The sequence below is a fragment of the Ambystoma mexicanum genome, chromosome 1p (genome assembly GCF_040938575.1).
Source record: "Ambystoma mexicanum isolate Mex_15411 chromosome 1p, UKY_AmexF1_1, whole genome shotgun sequence".
Lineage (NCBI taxonomy): Eukaryota > Metazoa > Chordata > Amphibia > Caudata > Ambystomatidae > Ambystoma > Ambystoma mexicanum.
This window is the reverse complement of record NC_090921.1, coordinates 315,823,526-315,844,811: the sequence shown is the minus strand read 5'-3', so window position 1 is coordinate 315,844,811 and position 21,286 is coordinate 315,823,526. Positions and strand designations below refer to the sequence as shown.

The following is a 21,286-nucleotide window of genomic DNA, read 5'->3' as shown; positions in this document are numbered from 1 at the left end:
ACACGGACGGCGGTAACCATGGCACTATTAGCGCCATGGTTGCCGCCGGTATTTTACTGAGTCCGCCATGGTGAATGGCGGAATTACCACCCTATTCCAAGGTGTGTGGGGGCGGTGATTCCCCATTCACCATGGCACTTCCCCATTCCCATTTTTGCCCCCATAGGGCTCAGTGGGAATGGGGAAGGCGGTAATGACGGTACCGCAAATTGCGGTACCGTAATTACCTCCAAGGTCCCTTTGCGGGTCCCGTCTTTAACGGCTGGTAAAACCAGCCGTTAAGGTAGGGTCCCACAAAGGGACCTCGTAGTGAGGCGGTAAGGGTTTACCGGCACTGGTACCCTTACCGGTACCGGTAAACCCTTACCGCCATCCGTGTAATGAGGCCCATTGTTTGTTCACTGACATAATACAAGGGCACAAGAATTCACACAACACTTTTTAAATCATCAGAGCATTTGAGCAGATATCCCCAAGTGTTGGCAGTACATCAATGATATCTAGGCGAGTCATGACTCTTGAAAACTTGACTGAGCACTTTAGCAAGTAGATTCCACCATAGGCACGTTGCCTTCCAACAGGTACTTGTTTATTTTCAGGAAATGTAAAATAGCTGAAGGTGCGGTTACCTTCCTGGGTCTCACACTCACAGATTAGAGGAGAGGTTTGTCTGCAGATTTTGTTGTCAAATATGCAAACATGCGCCCACCTCAAACATTCAGACATAAGTTATAAGAGGATTACTCAATTATGGATGATCGCATGTGTCTAATTTCACACAACTAGTGAAACCGCTGGATGCTTTGATAAAACCAAATGTCAAAGCTGCTCACTGGTTGACAGAGGACACTCTTATTTTGCAATATGTCTACTCATTAATGACAAACTGGTCTTTTACAAGTCAGAGACACAAATAAGGACCTTGAAATGAGTTTGATTCCAGAAAACAATAAATTCACTTATACAGCATGCAATTTAGGAGAAACAAGCAATAAATCACATGTCTATTCTACTCCAGAATTAAGATTTACAACAGAAGAATATATTTTGACAGCAGTGCAAATCACAGTGCAAAAGGAGGGCACTCTACCTGCAAATAAAACATGACTAGTGATGAATTTGAGGTTGTGACACATTCTAGTGTAGCAAACCTAAAAGCATTACACACCATTATGTTCCAATGGTCTGCAACACAAAATGTACACAATATAAAAAAAACACATTATGAAGCAGAATTGAAATGAATCAGTGGCTTGGTTTGGACTATGGCGACAGAGCCTGACACCATATTACCTGAAATCCCATTGTTTTTTTAGTAATATATGATGAGGAGTCTAGTGCTAGCGGCGGGTACTCACTCAAAGTACTCTGCTGCTTATGCAGGCATTTAATGTTTTTTAAAAATGTAATATCTTAAAACATGGAGTCTATTTGAAATGGATTGTGAGTGCAGCAGTGGACATTTTCCTCAAGCCTCGGTGAAGGCTGCATTTTAATGTGAGCTCTGAATACTGTCTGCATTCTTTCAATCACTGGAAAACATCTTGTTTTTCCCTATGCTACTTTGCTGTGTTCAAGGGCTGTTTTGAATTATTGCCCGATAATGTTGTAGGAGCTGAAAGCAAGCTCTTTCGCGCTACCATGCAAAAAATAATGTATTACCCCTTGCAGTGTTTCATGTGGCATTTGTGTAATGTTTAAATTGGAGAGCACCGGATAAGGCTGTCAGAGAAAAGGCTTCCGGGCCGGAGAAAAGGTGGATGCATCTTTTCTGGTCGGTCCCCTTGTGAGGATTCTCTCTGCCAACCTGGTCTAGAAGCTGTCCAGTGAAGTGCTTGATGAGATGAAGTGGTTTACAGCTTTGCCAAATGTGAAGTATTTTATCTATTCTTTTTTATCGCATTTTATTCACTTATGTATGTTTTTGTTTTGGAATAATAAACGGCAATAAAGAGACACCGTTATAATCTAGCTGAATGTGTATGTGTTAGTGCGTTTCAAGTGTACATTGTTTTTTCACTTAGTGTACTGAGGAGAAAGATAATGTCCATGCACTTTGTTTAGAAAAAGCAAAACAAGGCATTATAGGATATTTCACACATGAAAATAATTATATACATTCTGACATTGCATGTAAACATCTGGGAGATACCTCAGTTCAGACTGCTGAAATACATGAGTGAGAGCTGGCTCTGCGCCAGGCAGATTCAAAGACGCTCATCTTGGTAGTCTCAGATTCAGATTATATTGTCAGAGCTCAAAAAGCAGATTTACCCTGGTGGATTCAGAACTATTTCAGAAATACCAAGCACAAAACTGTCTCTGTCAGACAGATCTGGAGAGAAATATGGGACATCAAACAGACATGCCCTTTTGGGGATGCACACAAGAGCACACACACAAGGCCAAAAGAATTGGCAATGCATTGGCAGTGTAAGGAAGGCATGGTATCAAAAGTAAGACAGATACAATTGAACACAGTTCAAGGGTGTTTATTGAACTTAGAAAAGGGTTTGAAAACGCCTGTCTAATCCTAAATCTACAGATGGGAGCAAGCTACGACCATCAAATATTAATAATGCAGTCCTAGTAGTGTCTTGTCAAAATAAAAGGGCCTATACTAATAAACCTATTGCCAATCCTTACCTCTAAATACAAATAGTGTGGGAAACAATGTTACGAAAAAGAAAGAAGTGTTCACAAAATGATATGTCAGGATGTGCAGGCCATTGGCCTCACTTCCCCACGTTTCCAGCACGGAACAAGGTGGTTGAGTCGAGCTTAGCACAGTCTCTGGCTTCTCTAGCACAAGGATATAGTTCAATCATTAGCATAAGGGCCTTCCGTGTCCAAGTCTCTTTGCCTTTCGAAGTCTCGTCATTCAGAGGGCTTGATACAACAAACAAACAATAAGTTCTTTTCCTCTTTCAGATTTTCACAATTAGTCATTTACTTAGGCGATTCACTATTCACCTCAGATTCCCCCCAGCCGGGCTCATATCCTCTCAACACAATGTTTGTAAATTATTTATGCATCCAATTTCTCGCAGGATATTCTCTCTCGGGTGACTCACGGTTCACCCCAGATCCCCCTCAGCCAGGCTGAGGTCATAATGAGAAAGTTAAGTAATTTCCCACGCCTGTCTCTATGCAGAGGTAAAATGCCATTTGTAATCTTTGGGAGAAAAATATTCATGCATAATCTGCACACTGTTACAAGTACCCTTTCCAGACAAGATCAGCTGCTGACAACTACACTGCTGAGGGACGCCCTCCAGGTGGAAGCTGCTGCGGCTCCTTCTGAAGCCACGCTCGAGGCAGGAGGTTGGGCCTTGGAATAAATCCATGACAGGTCTCCATTTGGTGCTTCCTGCAGACTGGCAGTGCAAGTCATCTGACTGTAGGGTTCCGGTACAGCTGTCCTGCTTGTACTACCTCCAAAGAAAGGCACGAGACAGGGTTGTGTGGATCATCTGGAACCTGCTCCAGAAGGTTCCCTTTATTTCAGAGCAACTTTCCACTTTTAATTCAGGAACCTTCAGAACAGAAGATGGAGATTCGACTGATGATAATGATTGATGCCCAGGATGACCCACAATATGCCACACTTAATCACAACAGATCCATTCAGGAAAGTAGCGAGGCTTTGCCCATTTGGAAGCAGAAAGCGTTTTTGGTTGCTAAAGCCATGAACTAGTTATTTTGTAACAAATGGATGCAATGTCTGCAATGTATTTTATACTGTTATGGTTGACTCTCATGGTTGAATTTCACTGACTTCTGTACACTTTCTGAGCATGGCTCCCAATCCACCTGTGAGCAAATAAATGAGCCTAAAGCCTTTGAGTTCCTTGCACACGTTACAGAAATTAGAGTTTAAGGAGCTGGGGACATATTTTGGGTCATGTATGGATGCCCTCATTTAAAACCTTTTAAATGGTACAGCCAAAATGCTGCCCATTCACATATTTTCTGTGATTGATGAATCCAGGTTGTTTGTACCCATTAACCCTGTACCCAGAACATACAGAGAATTGTTATGAAATAGGCCTCAAATATTTGCACAGAATGTTTTCTATGATCCTTTTGATGATGTTGAAGACCTCTATGGTATGGGGGCTAATGCATGTTATGTGAGATATTACAATGCTTTTTTGTTTGCCACAAATGAGCCCATCCAGTGGCCAAAACATATGTTCTGGCAGCACTGTGCTGTGCCATTTAGGGAAGACAGTCCTGAATTCCAATCACAATTCCTTTGCATTTCACTAAAGCCCTGCTAAGAAGGGAATTACCATGGTGAGAATCAGTACACTTTCCCTCCAGAGCCAGATAGCACACAGCGCATCAGGTTTCCTTGCAAACATGATTGAACAGACCCCGATTTCTTATAATTTCCTGGCATTGTGTTAACTTTGGTCTGGCGACTATAAGGGTGTAAGGGTGTCGAAGGAAGCTGACACAAAGGTGGCATGGTTTTGGTTAGCAACCTTTATTTCTCAAATAGAAAACCTATCTGTCCCTATCTCTAAGAGGGTTTTCCCTGCCTCGGAATAAACCTAAAGGAATTGTCAGAATGTCTGCCAAATCCAAGTTCCACCATCCTGTGTCAAATCCTACTCTAACCCTCAAACTATAACTAAAGGATAAACTAACAGAATGTTAATTCTTCAGGAGATTGGCTCCCTTCTCCTGGTGTCTTGAACAGTTTCCAAAGAATGTTCTCTTACAAGAAAAATGCTAGGGGGAATGACTCCCTTCCACTGGCTTACAGGTTTCACTCAGTCTTTATGCAACTACACATCCAGAAGAATGGCTCCCTTCTCCTGGTGTAAATTCACAGTTTCAAATAAAGCCAGGGTGAATGACTGCCTTCCCCTGGTGTCTCCAGTACAGTTCTCGAGCCAGGACCAAGAGAATACTTCCCTTCTCCTTGTATTACTTATTATAGTTCACCACAAGGCCATGGGGAATGACTCTCTTCCCCTGGCATCTTCAACACAAGTCCGGGGCCTGTACCAAGAGAATAGCTCCCTTCTCCTTGTGTTGATTGGTTCATTTCAGAATAAAGCCAGGGCAAATAACTCCCTTCCCCTGGCGACTTTCTCTCGGCTCTTCGTTCGATACTAGAAGAATGGCTCCCTTCTGCTGGCATTGCTTGCCACAATTCTTTCTCACTTTTTGGGTTCCAGACCCTTCTCTTGTGGCCAGTGGTTTTCTCACTACCACTGCGTCATGGACGATTTTCTCTGAAGCTCTCTTTCTCACTGTTGGGGTCCCTGACCCTTCTCTCGAGACCAGTGGTTTCCTCATTACCACTGCACCGAGGAAGATTTACTCTGATGCTGTCTTTCTCACTGTTGGGGTCTCAGCCCCTTTTCTGGTGCCCAGTGGTTTGCTCGTAACCACTACGCCGAGGAAGATTTCTTCTGATGCTCTCTTTCTCACTGTTGGCGTCTCAGCCCCTTTTCTGGTGCCCAGTGGTTTGCTCGTAACCACTACGCCGAGGAAGATTTCTTCGTATGCTCTCTTTCTCACTGTTGGCGTCTCAGCCCCTTTTCTGGTGCCCAGTGGTTTGCTCGTAACCACTATGCCGAGGAAGATTTCTTCTGATGCTCTCTTTTTCATTGTTGGGGTACCAGACCCTTCTCTGGTAGTCAGTGGCTTCCTCGTTACCACTGTGCCGAGCAAGATTTCCTCTGATGCTCTCTTTTTCTTACTGCCCCAGACCCTTCTCTCCTTATGCCAATTAATGTCCTCCCTAATAATGAGCAGGGGAAAGCCACCTTAGCTTCTGTGTCAACCCCCTGTCCTCTCTAGTGCTTCTGTACCTCACCTTACCTCTTACAGGGCTCTGGTATGTTGCTGGGACATCCTTAGACTGGGGTACACTTCTCCAGCTCTGTGGGCTTCTCTCTTCTGCACTCGTTGCTTGGCAGCGTCTTCCTGGCTTAGGGATTCAGTCCGCTCCTGCTCAGTAGGCGTAGAAATTCTTCAGCATTTGCATGTCGGTCTGCGCTTTTCTCCAGCTGTCAGCATTTGAATCTCCTATGCTAGAGATTTCGAACGCTGACTTCGTTCCCCAATAGAATGGATACCGTTGTGCCTTCCACCATTGTGCGTCTCGTTACGACTGTGTTTGCTCCGCAGCCAGGCTTAACACTTCTGATAGTCCTTTGTTCCTTTTTTATACATTGTATCCAGTTCCTCCCATGCGGATTGCACAAGTCCCTCTTCTTTGTTACTGATTTAATCATCATTCCTCTTAAGGGCCACCTCGTACCAGTGTTATCACATTCAATGATCTTTATGTCTCCTGTGTTCTTTCTTGTCCTAGTACTTTTGGTTGTAGGCCCTATGTTACAACAAAACATATGTGTGCTGTCAATGTAGTTGCTCTGGACATTAGGGCGGGCTAAGGAATGTTGGGGAGTATCAACATTCAATGGGCTGTACCTAAGGTGATCGTCCTTGTGCCCAGAGGGGGAGTCCCTCCCCATGAGGTCGTCCCTCATTAAGCCACACCTAGGCAGTCTATTGGGTAGCAGCTGCACCTCGGTAGCCTCAGCCTCATGGAAAAGCAGTCCCCCTGGGGAGGAGTGACGACACCTTGTGAATCGTCACCAGGCCTAAATTGGCATTAGAAGTGGAGAGCACTACCATGAGATTTTCCTTAGCATGCATTAATGTCTGTGCCCAATATAACTCTGAAAACTTTGACAGTATGCAGATTTCCTGAAAACCATTTTAGATGTGTGAATATCTTGTGCCCTACTACTGGGTTTGAGTAGCAGGACAAATATTTACATACGTATAATCCCTTGTAGCCAAAGCAAAGGATATTGCACTACTGCTTTCTTCTTGAAGGCTAAAGTTAGTGCTGCAAAATAGGAGTGCCGAGTATGGAATTGCCTTACCCAAAATCATAATAGGGATAGATAAAGAGATTTCTACTGTCACCCTCACTATGGCTAGACCAGGATATCAACAGAAGTTAGTATAATTGAACTTTCTTGACAGAGAAAGTGCAAGACAGGTAACTGCTGTGGTGTGTACATTTTGAATGCGCAACAAGGTAGTAAGAGTCTGTGTGTGCTGAAAATGCTCTTCTGAGAGGCACCAAGAGGTAATCTGAGCAGGTGCACATGTGCTGAGCTTAGAGAGGGCATACGTTCCAAATCATGTCAGAAATCCTTGAAAGGGTCAAGAACACCCTGATACGGTTGCAAAATGTGGAACCTATGTAGTCTAAACCATTGACTTCACAACTCCGGTAGAGGTCTCGCTGGGTAGAAGCCCACCATGCTAGTCATCCTGGTGATCCAACATCAGCCAATCCATTCTACAAGGACATGTGGAAAATGTTTGTCACAATCAGTTAATGGGCGCACAAACTTATATGCGCGGGGCACCGCGGTGGAGGGTTGTGTTGAGGTGGTTCATAAGGCTGGGGGCTGAGGAGTATTTGTATGGTTGATGGGGGTGTGGGCATGAGGATGGAAGGGTGTGGTGCATTAAGGTGTTTGTTGTTGTTGGGGGCGGTGCGGAGGGCTATGTTAATGGGCAACTGTGGTTTTAGAAGTTTAGTAATAAATATGGGTGAAGAAACTTGACTCAGGACCATCAATTCACACTAGTCACTGCCTTTATTGTCATATGTGTCCCTTGCATGGGAAATGGTGTGGAGTAGGTAACTCATTTCAGGGTTTGACCCTACACATGGGCAGTGAAACAGAATCAATTGTACAAAATGTTTTTCCTGCTTTATGGATATAGTACTACTGGCCATTGGTGTCCCACAAAGTCAATGTAACATCTGCACAGCCATACCCCCTCTGCTGAATCCTACCCTTTCTGCTCAAGCTAATGTCCGTACGAAGTTGCCATGGGGACCTCGCACGAATCGCAAGCTGCACGCGGGATGTCCTCTGCAAGCTAATCGGGACTCTGTGCTTTCGAGACCGATGTCTACTATTGCTCTGTGTTCGCCCACGCCTTGGTAGTCTAGGCAACCAGGGGCACCTAGAAATGTGTCTAGGACTTGCATCTGCTATCACCCTCTTTTCTGAAACCAGTCATGTGTTTATGCTAAATATGTATTAATGATTTTGTATATATTGTTTGTTCTCTATGCTTCATAAGAACTGAGAGGTATATGTCTGTTACCATACACAGTGAGTTGAAATTATAAAGCCTACAATTTGTAAGGAAAAAGATCAAGTGGGCAGTAGTTTGTTTCACATTCAGTTGGAACTTTTCTGCCTCAGATTGGGTCAGGTAGATTGGAGAGGAATTCTATGTTATATTCATCACCACTTCACCAAAGAAGGTTTGAGAATGTATTTCTAAATAAGTAATTTGCTTTCCTGGCGGGGCAATTCTTTTTGTTTTTGACTTTAGTACCCTGGCCCCCTACAGAGTAAGGGGTGCCCTCAAGTATATATCCATGAAGCGTGGGAGCAGCTCGGGAATAGGCAAAAAGGTGGGAAGGAAAGCTCTCCTCGAGGAACCCTCATCCAATTCCCGAAACTGCAAAGAGACAAACACACATTAATATTCATTAATGGTACAAAATGAATATGAACTACCTTCCCCCTCAAGCCCCAAATACCAGACGGAGAAATCAGAGGAGGCGTCAACATAGGATCAGTCACCAGTAAGTATGCAAATTCCCACCAGCACACGTGACAGTCTGAGCATGGGTACCGCAGAACGGATCCAAGTCAGATGAAATTGCAAAAGGCCTAGCGGATTTCCAGTAAGGAAGAGGTCAGAGTTCAGAGATGGAATGGAGCAGATGGGGTGGGGTACGCCCAGGGAGTGCCAAAGGCATCGAGAGGCTGAGAACACAGGACAAACCCAGAGGTGGAGAAACAAGCGTTGAGAACTGGCAAACGAAGATAACTGAGGCGTGAGGCAAGAACAAGTTGAGGAAAGAGCCCCCGTTCCCGCCATCTGCAGCAAAGGCCAAAGGGACAAGCAAAGCCAAAGTCTGGGTGGCAAGCAAAGTCAGCAGCAGTAAAAAATGAACAAGTCACAGTTTATCCAGAGGAAAGAGGCAATGAGTGAAGGCACATAGAAACACAAAAGCAGGCCTCAAAACAACAGCAACAGGAGTTGTGAGTAGCACTGCGTCCCTTAGCCTCATAGCAGTGCTGTCTCACGGAGGCATATTAGGAGTTGTAATGAAACTACAAGTAGGCGAGTTTCCATTCCTGCAGGCCGAACACAGTCCTGAGAGGGCCATGTGCTAAACTCTGCTGTCAAAATGAAATGGGGTGAAACAGTGATTCTTCTTTTCTTCTGCCTTCGCTCCCCCTTTCCCCTGCTGATCTTTTCTCTCTTGGTACCGTGAACCTGGCCACACTATGTCCTCCGGGCCCAGGTGCCTGCTCACCCTGCCACCCTCCCGCACTGCCACCGGGCCACCGCTTGCACTAGGGTCTGTATCTGTACCCATACAGCCCACCCCCCTTTTTCTTCCAGCACTTATCAAGACCTACCCTGTCTGCTGCCTTAAACCCAGCACTTGCCACTTACTGGAGGCACTACCGCTGTTTGTTGCCTTTATTATTTATTTATTATGTATTATTTATCTGTTTCTCCTTTGCTCCGCACTTCCAACTTCTCCCTCTTCCATGCAATTTTCCCCTCCCCATGCACTTGCGCCTAGTAAGATCGTTGCTTTGTTCTCCCCTGTTCCCCTCCCTTGCCTTGTTGCGCTCTGAAACACTTGTGTATGAGCGCAATAGAAATAAAATATCAATTCAATTCCATTTGCGATATACCAAAAATAGATCCAGTCAGACATGAATTGTTTATGGGTGAACCTTTTTTCTTGCTGCACTCATTATGGTAAGATATCCCTTTGAAATATGTTACTTTTCAGGAACCATTCTCCCAAGTTCAGCAGTGGAAGTGCGGGAAGGAAAATAGGAGCAGGAAATACAGCGCCTAGGTTTGTGTCAGGAACATCCCTTGTGAAAGCTGGAGTAGACTTGACTGCTAGATGCGGCAAGGGAAGAACCTCCAAAATCTGGGAAGAATTAACCAATGAAAAGAACTTCGAAAAAGAGTTTGAGAATCAATGCAGTTGAATTGATGGAATATAGAGCGGTGTTCGAACTAGTTTAGAAGAGGATTTCATGGAAATAAAAAAAACAAGTACTTGGGAGTGTCCAAAAGGAGTTGACAAAAGCTCCCCTTGGTGCAATGACAGTTGAACAAAGGGGAGGTGGCAGCAGTAACCCTTTTCTGATTTGCTTATAGTCTGAAAAACATGAAGAAATTGTCCCAGTTGGTCACCATCTACTAGAGATGGGGGCAGCGTGCAAGCAGCCGCGGCTTGCTGATCCCAATTCTGAAAAATCTTAAAGAGACAAAAATCTGGACAAGTGCTTTACCAGAGTGAACCTCTGAGAACCTCTAAACCCTCATAAACATCCTCCAAAGAGGACCTTGGGGCCTCATGGGCAGACCACCTCCCCCAAATCACGGCAAAATCAACTGTAGACATTAATAACCAAATAATCACAAAAAACAGACTTCATGGCCCCGTCAGCCACCCCTCTCCAATCCGACACAAACACATTATTTGTTGACCAATTCAGACATAGCATTAATCTTACATTCAACCCAATGTAGCATGCCACCCGTTACACCTCTCACACCTGTCCAGAAAAATATTGAATCCTTCCAACCCCTGGCATTGAGCACTTCTCAAACATTATCACCTCTCTCTAAGCAAGATCCTGTGGAGGTGGCATGCTCTTTGCCACTATTATCAAGACCCTTGCCTGACCCCAGTTCTCTCACGTGAATTTTGTATTTGTATTTTTATTGTTCTTTATATAGCGCCTTTATCCAAAGCGCTTTACATAGGAGATCAGCGGTACATAAGAACAGTGGAGAACTTTACCATAAGAACTTGCAAGCTTTACCTACGAAATTAACAGCAGTCAAATACTCCAACTACGTGCAAAAACCCAACTTGAACTCAACTGACCTTAGCTCCGCATTGTACCCCACCCCATCGTACATCCTCATTGCCAGGGCAAAATAACAACAGTATAGCATTGGCGCTATGCAACGCATGCCTGACTTTGGACAACATCCCTTACTGTAGCCATTCAAACCTCTGTGCAGCACAAAAAGAGCCACCCTCCAGGTGATTAAGCCCCACAGCAAAATATAGACACCAGACCACTTCATGGATTTCCTAAACTAGTGCCTCTCCATTTTACCTTTCTGACAGAGTGAGGCATTTGCACTGTTCATAGAATTTTAATGAGACGATATGACTTGAGGCGGTCGGGCTGACCCCAGCGGTAACAGCCTGCTGCACACCTCAATGGCCAGGGCAAAGGGACGGCGGCCCATTTGGCCCACCGCTGAAGTTCATGTCACCATTAGTGTACCGCGAAACTGCAGCGCGGATGCGAAAGCCTGCAATATATAAAAAGAAAAAAGAACATCCCACCTACCTTTTGCCCAGTGAGTCCGTTTTCAATGGTGATTATGCTGATGTAAGCAATACTGAAAGCAAATTCCCTCTCAAATGAGTGGCGTCGCAAGACAAAAGATATGTGAATATATATTTTTTCATTTAATTCATTGTATCCTCTAGGTTTTCGCAGGTGCTAAAGGTCCCATGTGAGACAGGGGGTGGGGTGCAAGTGAGGCTAAGGGCGAGAGGCTCACTGGGGAGCTCAGAACGTGGGCTTACACCAGTGAATGCAGCCCGTGTTCCGAGCTCCCTGATTGGCTGGTGCCACCGCCCAGGGTACTAATGTGAAATCAAGTCACACTTTTCTGATTCGTCCTATCCAGTACTGGTCATTGGGCCGGCTCTCGCCGGATCCGAGATAAAGCACCAGATGTGTAGCCAGATCTCACGATCCAGATAGAGTCAGCAGCTGCAAAACGCAAATTATTTTGAAAAAAAAATAAATGTGGAAAAAAAAGAAAGCGCCTGCGACGACACAGAGTAGGGGGGCGGAGCAGGTCATTGCTGCCATGAGCGCTCTGCTGGCTCCGCCCCCCTGCGTGAACGCAGCAGGACTTTGATACAGGTCACAGCTGCAGGAAAAGCAAACTGGAACTTCCTCTGGTGACCCTGTGCAAGCGGTCACAAGAGGAAGTTACAGTCCTCAGCGATGACCCAGTTTATTTCTTCATGCAATGTTTGTCAGATACATGGACCCCGATTATTTATTTATTGATGCAATGTTGGTCGGATATCTGTATCCGACAAACATTGCATAAATAAATAAATATACAGGTGTCCTGCGCCAGGTGTGGTTCAAGTAAAAGAAAACGTTGCCTATGTCGAACAGAACTCACCCTGTTTGAATAGTACCCAAGGGGAAGGTTTTTTGTTATAAATTCGGATGAAAATAGTTGCTTATTAAAGAATATTCACTCAGCAACACTCGTCAATTGGCATAGTGAAGTAACTCATCACCAGTGCCATGGAAGTGGTTTAAAGTGAAATTGATATATAGTTTGGAAAACAAAGCAGCATGAAAGAAAAAGCGCCGTTTAAACTATTATTCTAAACATTTGCTTTGATCGGAAGTCAACTGCCACCCTGCCTCCTCTGGCCCCGCCCCAAACTCCACCCCCACCCCCGCCTTTGTGGGATCCCTCACCAATTTTTTCCCATTTCCACCACTGGCCATATCCCTGCCAATGTAACTCTGTAGGCTTTTACTAATGCTATTAGCAAAATCCAGTAACCCAGGGTGCTGAGAGCATTGTCTTTTGATTCAATGAACGGGACGCCTCACAGAGTGCCGTTCACTGAATCAAAATACTGCACTAAGATGGCTGCCATGGATCTGGAAGGCATACCTGCCTAACCTCTGGGTTTTCCCCGGAGACTCTGGGTTTTTAGCCATTTCTCTGGGTCTCCGGGGAAGACCCTGGAGTGTCCAGGTTTTCGGGTCCGTCCAATCCTCCATCCGATTGGCTAGCGGCAGCGATCTTTTGCAGCCAATCGGATGGAGGATTGGACGGGACCAGGGAACGGTGCAAATGCAATATTACGTTTATTGTGCTTAATCTTTAATTTTGTTTGGCAAGTTTGCCTTATGTTTTAATCACCCTAAATTGAAGGGCGAATAAACATAAGGTAAACTGGCCAAAAAGAATGAAAGCTAAAGCAAAAAAAAAACAAAAACTCTGAATACTGCTTTCATTAATGACACCGGATGGAAAGCAGTTTTCCTATTTTTTCAGCTTCATTCTTTTTGGCCAGTTTGCCAGGGCTCAAGTTCATGGGACACGCGGGCGGACGGAGTCCACCCGCTTTTTTCATAGGGTGGAATCGGTCCCCCCAGATAAAATGAGAAACATTGAAGGTTCTCTTTGAATTCATGCACACATGTTAACGTTTTCAAAAACATTATTTGAAGAAAATATCCTCTCTTGGTTTTGTGTGTGTATTGCCTTTATGGAAGGCAAATGCCATTCGTCCTAACCAATTTGGATGGTTATGCATGTCCTTGGACATTCCCATTTATTGCATTGCATTGTAAAATGCAAACAGCAAACGTGTTTCTAATGACGGCTACAACAGCCGAATTTACCCTTTTCACAGGTGGGCGGGGTGTGTGGGCGGAGCAGTGTGCAAATGGGCGGAGTCTTTTGTGACTGTGGGCGGGGCATACATCTCAGGGTTTTTGATTTTGAAATGTAGGCAGGTATGATACAGAGCTCCTCTTTCTTTTCCATGGCAGCCAGGAAGCAGGAGCAGCAGCAATTCGGAAGTGGCACTTGCTGCCGCTGCAGAAGAAAGAAGGTAAGTGAGGCTGGCGGTGGGAGGGCAACAGTATATTTATGCAAGGGAGGGCGGGCGGAGGACGGCGGTGCGGGCGATGGATGGAGGCAGCAGGAGGATCGGACAATCTGTCTTTTCTCATAATACTTCAGTCAACCTTGCAAGTCTCCCTACTGTTCCTTTGTAAGACACCAGTTGACATTGGTTTATAGTGATAGCATAGAATGCAAAAGCATCGAATGCAAAAGCCTCGAAAAAAATGCATCGAAAAAATGCATTTCTTTTCATTTTTTTATGGGGGATCCTCACCCAACCCCCGTTTTTTTACCCCTTAAAACACATTATAATAAAAAAAACTTTACCCATGAAAAAAATGAATTTTTTCGAGGCTTTTGGATTCGATGCTTTTGCATTCGATGCATTGTATTCAATGGAATCACCGGATGCCGTTGGCATCGACGTACAGAAGAGCCAGCATGGAGCCTGTGAGACATCGAAGGAAAGTACAGACAAGGCTGGTGTGCAATTATTCTTTTGGCCTCCCTATGGGTGAGGCCATAATGGAAACACAGGCAGTATCTCCAAATAATGCCTGTTCTACCACCCCTCTGATTATGGGTATGGAAACCCTTAGGGCATGAAAATCACCTGCCTGTGAGTGGTGGTAACACCCCAACTCAAAATGGGGGTAAAGCTGCGGGCAGCATTTCCACATGCAGCAATAGAAGCCACTCCCCAAAGAAGGCTTATGGAATTTCAGAGTGGCCAGCAACTAAAAAACCTATTTAGGCAAAGGATTACCATTACCCGCTGCAGCAAAGGTTAGATGGTATTAACACAGGTAATGCCAGTAAACTCATAATGAGGTACTTGGTGTCTAGTCTGGATTCAAGAATGGAGGAGAGGTTGCAGTACATCACATCAGTGGCACAGTAAAACCAAGTAGAGTGTTGTACTTGCTGGATTTCCAGAGGTGGGCCTGCAGATTTCCTCTCTGTCACAAGAAAACAATGTAGATGCTCTCTGTGGGTGTAGTAAGCAGACACAGCTGCAGCAGTGACACATAGTGACCGGTCAGGCTTTAGAATGAGCTAAATCATGAAGGGGGCTGAGAGTCTGCTTCTCACCCATATTGGGCACTCTAGCATCAGTCTCAGCAGTCGGTCAGAAAAGGTGAAAAGGAAACATGGACCCAATGATGACGCACAAATAGGTTTCTGTTTTTAGTTTCCCAAACCCCTCTAGGCCAATCTACTAGGATTGGCCTACGGGTGGTTGTCTGGCTAGGGAATTGTGATGGTGACCCTGGGTTGGTTGGATCTTAAAAAGGGACAAATACAAAGAAAATTTAGAAAGGAGAGAAGAAAATGAGAACCCTTACTTTTGTTTGAGGTTTGGAACATGCTCTTTTCGCCAAGGTTGCTCTCTGAGGTACACAGGTTAGTGACAATGCTGAAGTTTCTTGGGTGCAGCTTTGATTGATCAGGGGTCCCTAGTTCGGTCACTTCCAGAATTCCTGTCTCTGCAGGACTCAATGCCACAAGCTCTGGCATGGTGTCACTGGAGCTGTCAGAGCAGGGTACATGGCACGCGACTTCCAGTCCCTTAAGACCTGCCTCAGATTCGCCTTCCACAATATGTTGATCTAACCGCCTGGGGCTACATGATCGGAACTGTTTTGGGGATCTTGTGATGGAAGACTTTCCTACGGCAATTGAAGCCTGAGCCACTTCCATGATTTCATTTTGTGAGATGATGTCACTGTGGTTGTCTGAATTCAAGATGGTCGCTGGGCTCAAGCTGGTCCCTTCAGGGTCAGGCAAGCTGCTGTCTGTTTTGGCCCCATTGTGGCTATTAGGCTTGTGTAACAGTGCAAGTGGTGAAGTCGACTCCGAGTGTATCACGTCAGAGCTGGGGGTTGTATTGGTTGGTGGGCTGCCCTGTCTGTGCTCTGACTCCTGAAACTCTCCTTCCGAGTAAACATCCTTGCTCCATGAGTCGCCAATGGTTTTCCCAGCTGCTTGGGAGCTCTGGCCTTCCTCATCTGTTTCAAAAAGGCTCTCATCGATTATTTCTTCTTTGACTTCTTGGCTTTCTGCTTCTCCATCCTCGACATATGTTTTGCGGTAGCAGGAGGCATCTTGGCAGTGTAGGTTGGGTGTGGAGCAAGGGCAGGAACCGCCTGATTCAATCTCCCACTCTTTCTGGCGATCTGGGGGCGCATTTAGATGGTCTTTTAGAGAAAGGGGGTTGCACATTACATAGAACATGCCGTCTTCTGGCCCTTTGCCTGAAGCAGTAGACTTGCGGCTGGACTTCATGGTTTGGGTCTTCTCGGAGACGATTTTGCACTTTTTCCCCAAGGAAGAACGTTCTCCCTGCCACATGTCATAAGAAGTGCGCCGTTTCTTCCTTTCCCCTTTGTCTTCCTTTTCTTCCAAGCTTCCAAATACGGATCCTCGGCAGGGCCAATTGTAGGCGTGTCCTCCGGCACATATCCACAGTACAGTGTTGTCCCGGTGGCGAGCCCTGGCTTGCTGCACATTTTCCAAGGTTGGGATTTGACTACATATCGTTCCATGAGTGTGTGCCCACGTCATTAGATTTGATAGGTCAACTTCAGTTGTGTTTATTGCACTGTCCATCTCATTTAACATGCTCCCCCGCCTGCAAAAGAAACATTTGTTAGATGGCCCTTAGTTTATAGATCCAACATAAACGACGAGCAGCATTTCATTACAGTTTAAAAATCACATTCTCTATAGCGAAAATCACTGTTCTAGCTCTATTTTTAAAGCCTTAAACATTTTTCCTTTCCTTGCCTTTTCTTTTAAAGGGCAGCTTCATCCAAGATGAAAACAGTTACTTTCCTGTAATTATCTTTTCCCAACATTGGCCTCCAACAGTGGCCAGTCTTGGGAGGATAGCTCAGGGGCAGCGCGCTCCCTTTGGAAACAAGACGACGCTAAGCAAAACAGGTTCGATCCCCGGTCCCCGCTTAGAAACCTCTGGGTGTTAAGTGCGTTATAAATAACCCAATGCAATTTACAATTGATAGATCAATATAAGGTGAATCTTCGCTGACCTCGGGCTGTGAACACTGAGTATTTTTTTTTACACAGCAGTTTTAAATTACTTCTCTTGCATTCAGTAGATTATGCATGACCTGAAGCCCTTTCCAGGGCCAGCCAATGCAGCATTCACTCTGTCCCAGGGGCCATCTACACACTCAAATATGCTGCGTATTTCTTCTACTGCCGATGCTCCCTTGGGCAAGAGAGTGAGGTGTTAGTCCGTTGGGCAAGAGAGTGAGGTGTTAGTCCGTTGGGCAAGAGAGTGAGGTGTTAGTCCGTTGGGCAAGAGAGTGAGGTGTTAGTCGGTCTGCGGAAGGTATCAAAGCTGGAGTACTAAGCAACATTCTTTCAAGTCTAGTTTTGGATTTTTTACAGATCCACAAATCTAACACACATTTAGACTGCAACTAGATCCTGGCAATGCTGACCTCAATGGACCGATCATGTCCTCACCCTTCTGGGTGAAACAAACACCCAAGTGTCTCTGCCACTACCCAATTACAATCTACCGGCCTTCAACCATCAACACTTCACGATCTACACCTGCCTGACCCTCTAACTCACTGACATCACCCCTCCTTTCTTACAGGCCCATGCACAGCAAGGCCACCAAAATGACTGAAGTGCACTAGACAAAACCACTAGACATTTCATTACACACAATCTGTTTAAAACCTCTTGTCCCACCGTTGCTTCTCTTCTGACTTCAATGTCTTAACAGCAGTGTTTGGTCAATGCTACGTTAAGGTATTAAGCATTTATGTTGTGCCCATCACTACCAGGTGGTCTTCTCCATATTGCTACTTACATACATCACGCAATAAACTCCTGTCAACTTAGATGTGGTGGCTGCTACATCTATGGTGGGGTGTATAATCAATCTTCTAACAGTGAATCTCTTTGCATCAGACATTGGTCTACAGCCTTGCTCCAGATGTTCTAGACTACAACTCCCATCAGCCCAAGCCATCAGTGACAATGGTGGCATATCATGGGAGTTATAATCTAAAACAGGTCGAGAGATGTGTTGCAGACCCCTGCCATAGAATGAAAAAGAGCAATACAGGGGTTGTTCGCTTTCCAACCCCTTGCATAGCGCTGTGCTGGCCTTATTAGATGCCCCATCTTCCATATTCCTTTGCTCGGGCCATATAACAAACAATTCATTTCAGAACAAGTGTATTGAGTGGCTTATCTGTTGGAAGAATGTAGGGAATAACACTGATTGATTCAAATGGAATTCAAACTGCAATTTAGGAATACATTTGGACCTGCTTGTAAGCCAAACCTGATCCTCAAGAAATGTATATATAGTTCTGTAGCTGTAAATTGTTGGATTTTTGTCAAGATGCTTGCTAATATTATTGCCAATCTAACAAGACGACTTCTAAGAAGTATGTTTAAATTCGGACTTATGCATTGGCGCAAATGTATGCCGCATAAGCTTCGAGACCACCATGGTCAATGGACAGTAAAGAAAGGATTTCTGCTATGCAGCAAAGTAGTTCTCCAACAGCCCCTTTATACTATTATTTTAGTATTCTTCTGGAGAAAAGGGACGGTGTCCTTGTACTCTCCTGTGAGAGGAAACTGACCCCAAGCGCAGACTGGACAAACAATGCTTCCGGACAGTCATTGCTGATGCAGAAACTACAGCTTCAGTTGATAGAGATGTGCTGAAAATGCTTGCACACTATACCCATGCAGAGGCGTAGCCAGGATTGTCTAACAAGTGGGGCCTGGATCTAATGCAGTAGGGCTCAACCCAAGGAGAGCCCGCAAAAGGAAAAGGAGTTTGTTCTGCCTCCGGCCGAACGAGTAGCAAGGCGGCGAAAACGCATCAAGATGGGTTTGAGGGCTTTGCCCCCCTGAGAAAATGTTTTAAATATTGGGTTAAAATGGTGCATTTTACAGTACACTTTCTGTGACAAATTGGGTTAAAGGCCACATGGTATTGTAGGGTAAGACATGGGAAGAAAATCCGGTAAATACTAAGTGACCAACAATGCACAGAAGTATTTCCCAACACATTTTTATAATGCCTTCTCCCAATATATGGCAGTACTCGGCACGTGTAGAAAACCTTTCATACTAATTGTACCCATACATGACCATGCTGGTGCACATATATATATGAAGTAACTACAAAAAGGAGTTGAAAGGCATTTGCCTCCCGTTTATACCTCAGTATTGTAACACATAATAACAGAAGGCTGGATTATTTCAAAGTTATTCCTAACGCTGAGTCCCTAGCGCAAGTTAAATGACCCTATCTGTAAAAAATCTCCTATCAATGGGTTGTTGGCCCGAGTAAGTGCTGCAGAGCCGACTGCAAGGGATGTCGAGATCCTGACCCTATCCTCTCTAAAACACTTTCCTAGTGTCTATAAGTGCACAGAGACATGCAGGTCGGGTATTTTGTATTTTTTTATTTTTTTTTTTTATTGATATAGTTGAAATATACAACTTTTCAATATCTTAAGTTTAAAATAAAAACTTTTTTTGAAAATCATTTTAACAATATATACATATCTTTTTTAGCATATCTTTTTTTGGCAAGGGGTCAAACTTCTGATAGGTCTATCTTTTGTTTAGTACTGTGATGATCATGTTATTGCTCCACTTGATTTTGTTCAAGCTTCAGCTCCTCTAGAAAGGCCATTGCCCCAATTGACACAGCTACTGATATCCCAGAATATATAGTTCTCCATAGTACATCAGATGTAGTGACCCCAAATGGCTCAGTTAGATGTCTGAAATATTTAACACGAAATTGTAGAAGAAATTCACATTCGGTGAGCAGATGTCTCAATGTTTCAATGGTATCTTGTTGTCGACAAAATCTGCAGAACGCTTGTTCTTTATTGATGAGATTGCGACGGGCCAACACTTGTCTCGTTGGCCATATGTTAAATCTTAGCCGTAGTAACTCATTTCGATATTTGATTGATGGAAATTTGATTAGATAGCGTTCTGGGTACGAATGCTTTTTGTTTGTGAAGGTTGTCGAATCATAATCACAATACTTAGTGCATTTGTCTCTGGTGTTATTCCAATCTCTTTCGAATAGTCTCGTTTTGATATGATCCGGATTTTGAAGTAAACTGGATAGAGCAACATCAATCAGAGCCAATGTGTCAATGACTATGTTTCGCCATTTTTGTATGAAGCTATCATTGGAGCCAAAGATGTAATCAGACAGTATGCCCAGGACCGATGTATCTTTCACTGCCAGTAAGCATTTCCGGAATAATGCTATTATTAGCCATATGTATCTGAAATGTAGGGAGATGAGTCCCAATTCATGTCTGATGATGGCTAGTGGCGTTGATGATGGCAGCTGGAGAACACTGCGCCAATACTTTGATTCCAAGGAGTTCCAAAATTTGTCGGTCATAACCGGTCTTGATTCTGATGAATAAAGCAAAATTGGTGTAACTTTTTGTTTATAGAATGATAGGACCGGGACCAGAGTGAACTTTCCATATTTTCTTGTAATTATTTTTGATTGCTGAATAAAAGTGATCACTTTGTCTTTTTGTTGTTGTTTGTATGTCATAACTTGATCTTTTGAAAATATTTGTGCGCCCAGATAATTATAGTGATTTACTATTTTGAGAGTTTCTCCCTCGATGTTCCAGTTACTCATTGTTCTAGACGATTTATGATTGACATTAAAGGTCATCACCTTGGTTTTCTCATGATTAATGCTTAAATAGTTATTGTAAGTGTAATTAATGATTGCGTCCAAAGACTTTTGTAGTCCCTTCGGTGTTTTAGACATAATCATCTGCGTACATCAGAAAGGGAATAGCTTTATTCTTTAATTTTGGAGAATCAATGAAAATGTTTTCAAACGACTGACCAATGTCTGAAATAAAAAAATTAAAGAGTGCTGATGCTAGAGTGCGGCCTTGTCTCACTCCACGGAATGTTTTGATAGGTTGAGATAATTTGCCTTCATTTGTGAGTCGAATTTGTATAGAGTTGTTAGTATGGAGATCTTCTATTAATTGTATGATATAACTTGGACATCTTGATCGAATTAGTTTTTGGATTAATAGTTCACGTGACACAGAGTCAAACGCGGCTCGTAGATCTATGAATATGAAGTATAATGGTTGTTTGATTACTTTGTGATGCTCAATAATAGCTGTTAACATGAACAAGTTAATAGACGTTCCCATACCCGCTACGAATCCGGTTTGGAAAGGGTCTCTGACATCTGCTTCAAGTGTCCATTTGTTAAAGTCTCTTAGAATGAATTTAGAGAATAATTTACCAGATGCATCCAATAGTGAAATGGGCCTATAGTTCTTTGGAAGTGAGCGGTCTCCTTTTTTAAAAATTGGTATAATGATGGCCTTTTTCCATGAGTCCGGGATTGAGGCATTATAAATGATTTGATTGAAAATCAACGTCAAGATCTTAG

General features: G+C 44.0%; 1 protein-coding gene across 2 annotated transcripts in view; it reads right to left on the bottom strand.

The window, feature by feature from the left end:
* LOC138569614 (uncharacterized protein KIAA1958-like) overlaps positions 1–21,286 on the bottom strand; it is a 182,355-nt gene that overhangs the window by 75,931 nt on the left and 85,138 nt on the right. For both annotated transcript variants that reach the window (XM_069647756.1, XM_069647749.1), the window contains exon 3: positions 15,162–16,447. In XM_069647756.1, the coding sequence (XP_069503857.1) occupies positions 15,162–16,437 (1,276 nt within the window). In that variant the 5' untranslated portion in view covers positions 16,438–16,447. The remainder of the gene's footprint in view (positions 1–15,161; positions 16,448–21,286) is intronic.